At 40.1% G+C, this 13,610-nt stretch overlaps 1 protein-coding gene across 11 annotated transcripts in view; it reads right to left on the bottom strand.

Annotated features, from left to right (window-relative positions):
- PTK2 (protein tyrosine kinase 2) overlaps positions 1-13,610 on the bottom strand; it is a 191,791-nt gene that overhangs the window by 54,144 nt on the left and 124,037 nt on the right. For 6 of the 11 annotated variants that reach the window (XM_053395199.1, XM_053395200.1, XM_053395193.1 and 3 more), the window contains 4 exons: positions 11,107-11,224; positions 9,554-9,584; positions 5,879-5,931; positions 1,087-1,170 (listed from right to left, as the gene is read on the bottom strand). In XM_053395199.1, coding sequence (XP_053251174.1) covers positions 1,087-1,170; positions 5,879-5,931; positions 9,554-9,584; positions 11,107-11,224 — 286 coding nt within the window. The remainder of the gene's footprint in view (positions 1-1,086; positions 1,171-5,878; positions 5,932-9,553; positions 9,585-11,106; positions 11,225-13,610) is intronic. The other 5 variants (XM_053395194.1, XM_053395195.1, XM_053395197.1 and 2 more) reach the window with 1 other exon arrangement.

The raw sequence follows: 13,610 nt of genomic DNA, 5'->3' as shown, positions 1-13,610 counted from the left end.
AAATGCAAGCAAACAACATGGTGGTACAAATCTCAAGTACATTTTTGGGGAAAGGAAACTTAAGCGGCTGTGCTTCATTACCAGTGGCATCAATCTCCTACGGGACAAGAAAGCAGAATAAAAAGGAATGAGTAAGCCCAAGGGGCAAACCAGCCTTATGCTTACGAAAACTTTCTCCTGTAATTTAGACATTCCCTTTTACTATTATTTAATGCTTGTACGAATTTGTGCTTGCAAAATCTGCTGTCTTGTGATGCCACAATCTGAAACTCCTAAATACAATCCACGTTCAGAATTTTAGTCCTAACTACAGAAACAGATTTCTAACCAACCAGCTCAAAAGATAATGTGCTGCAAACACCTGCTCATTAGAGGCATGGTGAAAGTTTGCCTCTCTTCACCCCTAATTCCCCACCAAAGCCCCATCTGTCAAGGACCAACACCCAGGGCTCAGGCACACTCTATGTCCTCCTGGCCCGGGGCTAAAAGTACTCCAAGATTGGTGCAAGTCTTCCCCTTTCAGCCATGCTTTTGGTTCTCTTCCTTGAGCAAATTTCTTGCATTTGAGGATACTGGAGCCTCCCCCTGTCCAGCATGCTAACATGAAGGCAAATACCTGTCCCACAGTAAGAATCCTACAGTAGCAATCCCTGCACATGCCTTTAGACCTATGCAAAGCATTACCACAATCACTTACTAACCTAAGTGACCTCAATACACTTTAATAGCTACTAATTTCTATGACATTAAACTGCATGCTATACCAGGGGTCCAAGAATATGCTGGCCCAAGTGGACCACTGAGTAAAAGATTTCCAGAGCTTCTTCACTTGCATTGCCCAATTGTTTTGCTTACATAGTGTACCACATCGGTACAAAGGCGGCAGCATCTACACTTGTTAAAAATATTTCCTGCGAGGTGTGTATGTGTGTGTTGGGAAACGCTCTAAAATTTCAGCAGGATTATTCTTGGAACTCTGCTTCACAATTTTACTCCAACCTCAGGTGAACAAAACTGCAACAGAGTTAGTATTGTTCAGCTTTCGGGTTAGTCAGGAAGCCTAAAGGCAGAGCAGTGCAGTAGTACCCTTAGGTGGTGACTCATGGGAACAGAAGACGAAAGGGAGAAAGTGCCTGGCTTTCTTTGCTTTATGTTGACAGTGATTGACTCCTTTACCAAGAAGCGGAAAATAAAAAGAAAGAAAAATTATTTGGACACAACGGAAGATTGACGTATCAGCACATCTGCAAGGAATGAACACCAGAATGCAAAAGTTAAATGTTACATTTTTATCCTTTCAAGGGATAGTCAACTACATGAAATTTGTCCTTCCTTCCTTTCAATGGGTATTATTACAGAAATGCATATTTTACTGCTACTTTGCTTTTTGAAAAGGGGTTTATCAAACAGGGGCTGTTAAAGGCTCAACATCTGCAAGTTCTTGTTTACAGCAATGAGCAGAACACGTCATTTTGGTGTATGAACTGGCACAGATTACAAAATTGATAATTCCTAACAAATCTGGATACTCACATGACTGTGTGTATGAACATAGACACAATAACAACAAATGCAAATGTTTCACACATCATTAAGTAAAAGATAAGGAGTGAGAGTATTTTCTTTTGCCCTAAAGAGGCAAAAACTTCTTTCTGTACAACCTGACTTCAGCTCCTGGGGTCTTTCTTCACCTCTAGCTTCTTATCCCTGGCCTTTATATAATAAAAAACCATAAGCTTATGCTGGTGCGTACCACAAGGAGATGTGCCAAATTCTTTTGGATCCACAAAAGTGGAGGATTGGACACTGATAATACAGAAATGGAAGGTACGCAGGAAACATCTGAAAAAGTAGCAATCCAGCAGACCAGTTAGACACGTGTTTCCATTTCTCCTTCTAAACTCTGACAAATTATGTTTGGGAAAGGGTATGAGGAAAGGCTCTAGTGTATTTAAGTGTAAGTCTAATGCAGTAGAACATGGGCCACCACCCTCAACCCCCAGTTTCCATGATCACCAGTGTGGTGGCCTCCTACTTGGTGGAATGCCTTCCTCTCTGAGATGTCTGGCCTTGCCACTATATATATTTTGACAAGACAGGCATTCTTGCACAAGCCTTTTGAGGTGGAATATCTTATATGGTTTAACTGTATCAATCTCCATGCAACCCGCCTTGGAACCTGTTCTTTGTACTGTGCTCTGTCTCCTGAACTCTGTTTAGCAGCATCACTCTTTCTGACTGAGACAACCAAGAATCACAGGGGCCTCACTAACTCACAGTACAAAAATTGCAGTGGGCTATCAAAAAATCCTGTGGGTGCTTTGCTCTCTTAGCTATCACAAGTAGACAGACCGAGCATGTTTCAAGCATGGTCAGCAGGGGAAAAAATCGTAATCTCCAGAAACAGATGGCAGCTCAACATTTGCTTATCCTTCTTAAATCACTTCTAAGGACTGTGTGGTACTGAAGATGCAAAACATTTTTCCCTATTCAGGGATACTAATATTCCCAACAGCAACGTGCATTTTTCTTTCAGTTCATTCAATGCCACACAGGACCTGATTACCAAACTATGCTGTTTAAAACCAGGTAGTTGACCATGCATTCCTTGGGCTTTCCTCTTGTTGCAAAAGGATAGTCGTGGGACTGTATAATATATACGGTTTGCACAAGTGTCTTAAAACAAAGGCATCTGAGCAACTTGAATACACTAAAGGAGTAAGGCAATGGTTTATTTACTGAAAGATTTATAAACTGCTATTCAAGACAATTGCTCTCATATGTAATTTCACAATAAATATAATATTAAGTTAAAATGAAAGATGCTGAGCCAAATAATGGTTCCGCTCTATCCAAACCAGCTCAAAACACTTTACTCATCCCTAAGGAGATGGGGGAATGGCAGGGAGCAACTTGATTAACATGTACCACTGTCTCCCTGCATGAGTGAATTTGGAGGACAGTGCTGCTTCTGAATAAATGGCAGGAACCAGAAACAGAATTCCAGTATTTGATTATTATTTTTTTATCTAGATGCTTGGCATGTAGACCTGCACTACTTCAGTGACAGATTTAGACATTCTACTCAACTCCACTGTAGAAGTACTCTAAAAAGGGGGCGGAAGGGACAGGAAGATTTTGCTCTGTGGTGTGATTAATTTATTTACATCTTCATGTGTTGAATACCACACGCTATAAGGCTGTGACTTACAGATTACACTGAGTGAACGCACATAGCATTTCAAGGCCAAACGGTAAACACCATGTGGAAACCAGGGCAATTCTGTCCCTGCACTTCGCCGTGAAACAGTCACACTGCCCATTATTCAGTGATACTTTTGTTTGGTGACCTTGTTCTTTAAATGGCTGGCAGCTTTTGCAGAACTTCTAGAACACTTGGATTCATGCACGATAAAGAAGAGCAATGCTGATAAAATCAAAGAGTATCATTCTGATTTTGTGTTTCTTGGTTTTGATGGGAAAAGTGAGGCTTATCTATAAAACCCTGCCTCGCTTTAAGTCTCAGGGCTACAAGTCACTTTAAATATCAAATGACAGCTCTCATTCTGCAGTTTGGGATGGCATCACCACAGCTGGTTTTGCACATTAGACTTTGTGCTGTTAAAACTCTGCTAAGCTAGATAAGCCAACATTAATTGTGCATTGTGTGCATCTGTTGCTTTCATTGTTCAGTGTCATTCAGACATATTCATTGGGAAAGTGTGCCTCTTTTATGTGATTGCATGAAACACAACTTCCTTTGAAGCTAGTGGGTACATTTCAAGAAAAACCCAAAGAGACCATCTCCCCCTGAAAAATACTATGCCCAAACTACCATATAATTTTCACACTAACGATCTGTTCCTGAGGAATGAATTCAACATGACAACAGCCCATGCCAAAACCTGAAGGAACTATACTATGACTTGAAATTATTTTGTGCAAATAATGGTTAGTCGTAACAAAATCTGTATGAATAACCATTTGGACTGTATGAGTCATTAGAGCTGTTCCAACATTTCTACACAAACTGGGCTTTAATGGTTCATAACAAAGTGTTTAGAAACTGCAGCCCAATGGCTGAATTGTTAAGGATTTAAAAGTTATCCTTCTATGTTTTGGCCTGTACTCCTTAGACTTTGCTACATTTAAGAATGCATCCAAGCTGCTCTAGTGAAGTGGTGATGGATTTCCCAGTTGGCTCTCCATTGTTGTAATAAGAGTTCTCTGTTTAAACAAGAAATTGGCCAGTAGTTTCTTCAAGAATCAAGTGTAATTAAATCCAGCTGTACAAGCCAATAAAAAGGTTGATGTGAAAAGCAGACTGACCAAAAGGAACAACAAAGAGCCAGAACAGAAAAAAGCATAATCCTGCATGCACAATCTCATGTCTAGATAATGGTACACAGAGCAATCAAACTTAGACTTCAGTTTGATGTGCATGTTGACACTACCCACCCAACTTCTCCATGTTACACAAACCATTATTCATGAACATGTTGCATCTATAGATTTAATGTTTTTAAAGACTTGAGATCAACTTTGATGCTAACTTACAAAATGGGACCTTTTAATTTCTCAGCATAGATGGAACAAATTCTCTCTCCTGATCCCTGTGTGTTTCCTTCCCTTCTCCTCTCGACACAACAAGTAAACCAAGGGGTGGCTAATCTGGTTTGGCCTCAGGGCTGCATTTGCCCTTGGTAAACTCCTCCCCTACTCCTGGCTGCACTTGGGGCAACAAGCCACAAGACTTGGCTTGTTGTGTCATCTGAACCCAGGCTCATGTTTCTCTCTAAACAAACCACAAGGAGTAGCCAAGGCCTGTTCTTGGCTTACTGCTCCTGGTTTGTTTGGGGAGAGAAGTAGGGGAGGACTGTTCAAGTTCAACTATGGTCTTCTTTTGTTATTTCCACAGCAATTTTAGCATGTACAATGCTTTTTGGTTACAATAATTCTCTTATAGTAGCCACATAGTGATTAACATTATATACACAGAGATTGAAGCAAATATGTGCAAACTGACAAAAAGCAATAGAATAATAAGGATAAAACTCATTATCACTGGCGCCTATTTGTCAAACCTATTTCCAAGTGGCGCAACCTGCTCAGAGTCTCCATGTGAATCCACTGCAATGCTAGGATTTTAACCCAGGTCTAAATACAACACATTTCCTACTGGACTGCAGCATCGGCCGAACAGTCCTAAGTTCTCCAGCCTTTAACTCTTCCCCTCTCAGGAAGGATCACTACTTTATGTTTTTGTTTGAAAAGAATCCCAGAGTGATCCTAGTATTTGGCAATTCTATGCAAACAAGGGAATTGCAGCAGATTAAAATGAAGCACTTTATTAAGCCAGTAATTCACAGCCATATCAAGTTCTGTTGCTGATGACTAAATCCGTGTAGATACAGAGCACATGCACACATTTTATTAAAGGCAATGATATAAGAGATTGAAGTTTTCATTGAGTTGTATATTCCCCCGCTATGATAGTCCTTGCATACGTGAATCATGAAGGGCAGGGGTAGCCAACAGGATGCCTTCCAGTCAGGGGCTGGTCAGGGATAAAGGGAGTTGTAGTTCAACAGTAACTGGGGGGCACCAAGTTGGCTACCCCTGGTTGAAAAGTAACCTGCACATAAGCAATTCAATTATGTACTGTAATCGATTTTCATCTAAGCTTCATATAAGCAGATGCATTTATTAAACAAAAAACAACAACAACAAAAACCCCAGCATATCCTCCCCCTCCCAGCCTTCAATGATATTTTGTGAGGAAGTAAGCAAAGGCTTTAAAATATTTAGCAGCAAAGAAGTATATATAAAATTACCAAAATAAAACTGTCTTCATAAACAAAGTTACTGCGGATCCTACCTGATACAGAGACTGTATGCGACCGTATTCCTTGCTTCTCGTTGTTGGCCAGCCTGTAACACAAGAGTTCAAATCTGTGAATGCTGTGCATTGTAGCTCAAGAGAATTCATTCTAACAGGGCACCTCCTGCAATTAGGAGGGCCAACCCATTTTCTACAGTGAAAAGTTTTGGAGGAGCAGAAAGTTGTCTCTACCATTATGAACCCACGGGGGGTGGGGGGAGAGTAGAGGGAATGCTATGAGGAGCCAATTTTAAACTTGACTCATCTTGACCAAGTCAGAAGAGAATAGCTTTGTAAAGGTACTGGGTTAACAAGCAAGAGTTTAATTTTGAATAGTTTCTAATCCTCATTTAGTGTTACCCCAATTCAACACTGCGTCTACTTCTTATATCTGAAAGAGGGCTATGTTGTCTCTTTATTACACGTCTTATTATCTCTCCTGTTAAAAGTATGTAGGGCATATCCTTCTTAAATATTATTTCATCCCTGGGGGAAAAAACTTAGTAGGCTTAGTGCAGCTAAGAATTTATCCATTATCAATCTATTAACTTCAGTGGTGGTTGTACACATCAAGAGAGTTTTAATCATGAAACAGTATGAACAATTCATAAACAGATTAAGTCTGCAATCTTTACATTTACTTGCATGTAAGTCCAACTGAACTCAGTAAGACATATCTGAGTAAACATGAGCAACAATGAACTACAAAACTGTGACCACCAGTCTACAGTAAAGTAACATACACTATGCTAAAATGACTGTTTTATGACATAAAAATATATAACTGCATAAATAAAAAACGAAGCTCAGCAAAAGGAAGCCTCTTTAGATTTAGCATGCTGTGTAAAGGGAGTGTGGAATTACAAGTGGTCTCAGAACATTTTGTGTGTGTGCTGCCAGAGGGAGGTGAGGGATTCCTACATTCACAGCAAGAGAAGTTAAAACATTCATTCTTCGGAGACCAGGAAAAAACCCAGAGTAGTTCTCCAAGAAGAACAGGATTTTATTACAACTTTAGTAGCAACTACTTATGTTGAAGTCTACCAGAATCTTTCAGCGACTGATTGACCTGGTCTAGCTTGTGTAGAGAAAAGCATTTTGAGTCCTAAGTAAAATCTGGGTGGGGACAGCTTCAGATTATGGTATGCTACAACCGCTAAGAAAACATGGAGTGGACTTTGAACATGAGAGACCCCTCCTTATGCATAGCCTGCTGATTGAGGAGCACACATTAATACTTAAATGTTTTCTTTCCACTGGAGAACTGGCTGAGCATGTTGCTGGTCAAGAGAACTAAATTCTTTCCCAGCCTCTAAAAAGCCCAAATCCAGAAGGGAAAGAACACCATAGCCATCATGTTTGTTACACAGGTCCACCCAGAGAGGTTTGCTTAGGATCTCTTCAGCCTGAAATCACCAAGCAAAGGGGGTGGAGAACCTCAGGCCGAGGAACCAAATGTGGCCCTCTAAAACCATCAGGACTCTCCCCAATCTACACTTCCTCCTAAGCCATTCCCCTTGCCCCCCTACGGCTCACAGGTCATACTTTGCATCTTCCTCAAGTGCTTGTTCCTTGCAGGATTGTGCCCTTGAAAATGCTTCTTGTTTGCCTTGATGGAGGACAGAGACAGGTGTGTGAGCATTTGTAGGAACTAGCCTACTGTGCAAAGGTAAAAGCTACCTTTGTTGCTCCACCCACTTTTGCCTCTGGCCCTGCCCCCCACTGGCATGTGGGCCTTGGAAGGCTGCTGGGGAGAGAATGTGTCCCTAGTGCTGGAAAGGTTCCCCGCCTCTTAACTACAATAACATTCAGAACTTTGCAGACAATAAAGACTAATGCTCTCAATAGGGTCTTTTTGTCCTAGCACTTGCCTTGCAGAAACAAGATTTGCCTTAGCCCATCTCCACTGACCTTTGGGAAATGCTGTAAAATATTTTCGGTTTAAGCTGTTTTTATACTGTCACTTAACAGGGATACAGCCACTTGAGATATTTATTAAGCACCTGGGATACATTTCAAAATAGAGAAAGTGCAGCAAAGAGTTAAAGCTGGCAGCCCATTGTGCTCTTGTCTGAGTCACCATTTGGCCATTACTCAACCCTGAAACCAAAAGCCTCAAACAAATGTGCTGAGGATTCAGGCCCTGTTCGAGGGGGTAATGAGCCAAAATAAGGGCTCATACCCCTGCATGAGGCATATTTCAGCCATTTGGCTGAAGGTGAAGTTAAGCTCTCTTGCCTATTTAACAACATGCAGTAGTTATAATCTACAAAAGCTATTGCTTTATCATGAATATGCTGCATTTAAGGACCACAAAGAAATGGAGATGACCTATTTTGATTGAAATGAATATACCAAATCAGAACAAAAGGAGGCCTGAAAGGGAAAAAGAAAAAGAAAGGTAGCAATAATAATAGAGCATTTCTGGGGGGAAATTTGCATCATCGTTTCTACCAATGTTCTAAATCTATTGCGATATAACTTGCCTGGTGCCATTACTATAAATCTGTAGGCACCAAGCAAAAACTTTCTTCTATAACCAGGCCTTAGGCCTTTAACAATCTGGGACCTTAGTGTATGGGATGTTTTTAATGTATTTCTATTTCCTCTTGGTTTTAATGTATATATGATGGTGTTTTTGGGCTCTCTTTGGTTGTAAGTCAACTTTGGGTTGCCCTGTTACAGATAAAGCAACTAACAAATTTAATGGAAGGAAGGAGGAAAAAGAAAGAAAGATTTGGATTCTATATTATTTGGGGTTTATTTTTTACTCTAGTTTACAGAAATAGTGCTTTGTGCATGCACACACATGTCCCCAGGTAAAATAAAACTATCATAATGTGGGGAAGGGGTACACACCCACCCACCTGGGATAGCGGCCAGGCTGGAGGGGGGAGGGATTGCAACTTTTAAACCCCACAATCTGAATAGCATTGTATGCATTCATACTATTCCTATTAATTTAATGAAATATTTCACTTAATGGTTTTTCTATGGAATAAAATATAGTTGAGAAAAGTGTATTGCCCTAATGTAGCTCACACAAAAAGCTGCCTTCACATGTCACACTATGAGAAAAAACAACTACCAGACTTTTAGAAGACATCTGAAGGCAGCCCTGTTTAGGGAAGCTTTTAATGTTTAATAGACTATTGTATTTTAATATTCTGTTGGAAGCCGCCCAGAGTGCCTGGGGAAACCCAGCCAGATGGGCGGGGTATTAATAATAATAATAATAATAATAATAATAATAATAATAATAATAATAATTATTATTATTATTATTATTATTACTACTACTACTACTACTACTACTACTACTACTACTACTACTATCAAGGATTGAACCTGGGACTTTCTGCATCAAAGCACTTATTCCATCACTAAGTTATTGCCAGGTTTGCATTTGAGTTTCCCAGAGGCATTTGGATTTTAATCCAGTGGCAGTTTGGTCACAAAGAGATACGGAGGCCACAAGAACCCACAATGCCACCTGCCATCCTTATGATGCCACAAGAGTTATCCAGGTATATTGAGTTACATGGTGAATAAAAATGAATGGAACCAAACAATAGCTGGTTAACTTCATTTAAAGTTTTTAGCTGTACAACTCCCAAATTAATATATGCCAAAGTATTATTTAACTTCTGAAAATAAAGTATTAAGACTTACTTTGGTATGGACGGTAAAGCTCTTTCACCTTCTGCATGAAGAGGAAAATAGACAGTTGATTGTCACATGCTCTTAAGGTATATGCATAAAATATATTTCACAAGTAGGAAAGCTGCTAATTAAAGCTAATTCTATCTTCAAATTCTAGGAGGAAGTTTTACAATATCACATTTTCCCTAATAGCCTTACATAAAGCTTCCAAATGCCCCTCATTTATGCGGTGCAAGGATCTTATAAGGAATCTCTGGATACCTGTAGAAAGGGAAAATCTTCAGGAAAAACTCTGACACACTACTATTGTGTCAGAAGGGTCAAAACTACAGGAAATCTGCTCATTGTTTTCTGAGCAACTGAATTTTTACCCTTTGGGTCAACTTCTAACAATTATTTCACTTTCCCAAGCAATTTTTAGAACATCTGCAGAAGATCCAATATACAGGAAGCAAGAGACTAGAAACTGAAAGTAAAATATTACAAAAATTCAAGTAATCAATGAAAAAGCCCCGAAATCATGGCTGCACTATTCTACACTATTAGTGTTAAGATACCAAAATCAGACTTGAATAATTTCCCTCGCTTAGTAGTGTCTGAAATTTAAATTTGATTATAGATTATCTGTCTATCAGATAAGGGGTACTGAAGTATAACCAGTCAGTACAAAATAAGCTAGACTCTCTGCAAACAACCTCTTTTGTGCTCAGTGCAACAAGGCAAAAGCCGTTCCTGGACTTGGCTACATTTAAACAACTATTTCATTTTTGCACTAATATTAATAATCAAAGATTATTTTTTAAAAAAATAATAATTTAAATTTAGTTTTATGTATTTCTTTTTCGCTGAATAATTCACATTTGCCAAAATAAAATATGTTTCTATGATTCTAACAGCAGTTTTCATATCTTGTGTTTGAGTCTAAAATTTCTTCGAGCATGCCAAAGCTCATGTAACCAAAAATATCAGAATTGGAGAGATGAAAATTAAAATCCATCATGCTACATAGCGTTATCAAGTGAAGTTAGGCTGCTCATTATGTCTCAGCCTAACCTACTTCACAAGATTGTTGTGAATAATAAAGGGGGAAAAGAACCATAGGTGCCACCCTGATCTCCGTAGAGGAAGAATAGAATAAATAGTAAAAACATGTATGACTGAATGCATGAATGTTTAAAAAGGAAGGCTGTCTTCCTATAGAACATACATGATCCAAACAAAGTATGATGGACCACATAGGGAGAGATAGTTAAGTTGGTGCGCAAGCAAGAGATATTTTACTACTAGTTTAGAATACAAACTAGCTGACAGTTTTGGAATATGACTAAGTTATGGTTTTGCCATCAATAAAATTATATCAGAGTAGCTGTTGGAATTGACATCTCAGACACTTGTTAATGTTTTGCTATTAGTTGTTATATCCCCTGGCTGCAGAAACCACACAGATTTCCCCTAGTAAACAAGGGAAAAGTTCTCCAGGCTAGGATTCCCCCCCCCCCAAGCTAAATGACACCAAACCTGACTAGACATAGTACAAGTTATCTACAAAAATGTTATCTCACCTTTCTGAGGTCTGATGATGAAGGACTGTGTAGCACCGTTGACCAGCCGGCAATAGCCATCTATCAAGTCTGCCATGTTCTCTGCAATGGTTAAGGATGGTGCTGTCACTGTCAGAGGCTAGAGAGAAAGAGAGCGAGAAAACAGGGCACCAAACAAAGAGGCATTATTTGCAGACACAAACATTTAGTAGAACAGCTGAGCTGTTATGTCAGAGCAGAGCATGCAACTTAAAAACAGAAAATAGGGGGGAAAGTGAGTAAATGATTAAAAGGTCCCAGTTGTTACACCCTAAAGCCTTTCACATGGGAGCAGCCCCATGGAGGATGTGAACATGAGAGCTGGCACGACCACAATGACAAATGCCACTTTCTAATGCCAGTTCACATGAATAAAGCAGCGTATTTTTTCAGCTGCCAACAAGTCCCATCTCTGTGCTGGAAAGCAGTGTATCTCCATGTGGCCGAATCAGCTCATAAGTTGCTTTCTCTGTGTGGCTGCCTTCATGGGTCTCTCCACATGGAGGGTTTTCATCTACATCCTGTATCTCAGTTACAGAAAGGTAGCCGTGTTGGTCTGCCATAGTCAAAACAAAATATTTTTTTCCTTCCAGTAGCACCTTAAAGACCAACTAAGTTAGTTCTTGGTATGAGCTTTCGTGTGCATGCACACTTCTTCAGATACACTGAAACAGAAGTTGCCAGATCCCTCTATATAGTGAGAAGGTGGGGAGGGGTATTACTCAGAAGGGTGGTGGGAATGGGTGATTGGCAGATAGCTGTGATGAGCCTGTTGACGACTCTAAACGACTGCAATAGGTCTTACAGAAAAAAGCATGGGGTGAGAAGGTGAAAAATGGCTTTGTCATGTATAATGAGATAAGAATCCAATGTCTTTGTTCAGACCAGGTCTCTCCATGGTTTTAAGTTTGGTAATGAGTTGCAATTCAGCAGCTTCTCTTTCCAGTCTATTTCTGAAATTCCCCTCCCCACCTTCTCACTATATAGAAGGATCTGGCAACTTCTGTTTCAAGTGTATCTGAAGAAGTGTGCATGCACACGAAAGCTCATACCAAGAACTAACTTAGTTGGTCTTTAGGTGCTACTGGAAGGAAAAAAAATTTTTATCCTGTATCTCAGAATGTATAAGATTAGGACTGTAATTATTTGGATTGAATCCAAAACATACTAGGCATCAGCAATATTCATGAGGCAACGGGAGGAGAATTCAGAAACAATTCACCTTTTGATAAGAAAGCCTTTTCATTGACAGCTCCTCACCTTTGGAATGCCATAGGGAGGCCCAGTGCAGTGACTACTTAACTACCTTTTAGGCACCAGGCAAACACATTCCTGTTTTCTCAGGGCTTTTAGCAAAAGGTAGTTTTGCTGTTTTTCTTTAAAAACAAACAAACTTTGAGCAGTTTTGATTCTGCTATCTATTTGAAGAGATGGCTGAAATTATGTTTCACAGTGTTGTCTTAGTTTCTATGCTTTATTTCATTACAGACAACTCCCATTTTGCACACATTCAAAGAATGTGTGACCCAGAAGTGGCAGGGAGAGGGGGCAGAACGAGGGGAGGGCAGGCTATATGTGTGCTGCCATCATGTGTGATGACCTGGAATGTGCGCGCACACACACACACACACACTGGGGTTGTCTGTAATTTATCAATTGTATTTTTATTGTTCTTGCTACTTGTTACCTGTGCTAACATAAATTAATGCTGAAGGTGTGGAATATAAATTGTGTGAAGCAAATAATAAACAGAGGTTAAACTTGATTGGCAATTGTTATCTGGAATAAAATAACAACTAATAACCAAAGAAGTGCATGCAGTTTGGGTTTTAACTAGAAATTGAACGTCTCTTATTTAACCCTAGAATACTTGCTTATCGATTGTGTGCATAGTTCATACAGTTTAAGAAAAATATTAAAAACAAAATATACCACATTTTCACCAAGTATAATTGATGAAGGTTTATGGTACCAACTAAAGAGCTGTTCGTGGGACGTGGGTGGCGCTGTGGGTTAAACCACAGAGCCAAGGACTTGCCGATCAGAAGGTCGGCGGTTCGAATCCCCGCGATGGGGTGAGCTCCCGTTGCTTGGTCCCTGCACCTGCCAACCTAGCAGTTCGAAGGCACGTCAAAGTGCAAGTAGATAAATAGGTACCGCTCCGGCGGGAAGGTAAACAGCATTTCCATGCGCTGCTCTAGTTCGCCAGAAGTGGTTTAGACATGCTGGCCACATGACCCGGAAGCTGTACGCCAGCTCCCTCGGCCAATAAAGCGAGATGAGCGCCGCAACCCCAGAGTCAGTCACGACTGGACCTAATGGTCAGGGGTCCCTTTACCTTTACCTAAAGAGCTGTTCAGTATGCTTCCATGTATCAACAGTTTCAAAAGCAAGCTTCCGCTAGTCACACCTTTTTTCTGGATAGCACTGTGTGCATTGTGCAGGTTTCTTGGGTAGTAACAACATCTCCCAAAGCAGAGAAATGC

This window comes from Podarcis raffonei, chromosome 7 (genome assembly GCF_027172205.1).
Source record: "Podarcis raffonei isolate rPodRaf1 chromosome 7, rPodRaf1.pri, whole genome shotgun sequence".
NCBI lineage: Eukaryota > Metazoa > Chordata > Lepidosauria > Squamata > Lacertidae > Podarcis > Podarcis raffonei.
Note: the sequence above shows the minus strand (reverse complement) of the source record. Positions and strands in the feature narration are given on the sequence as shown.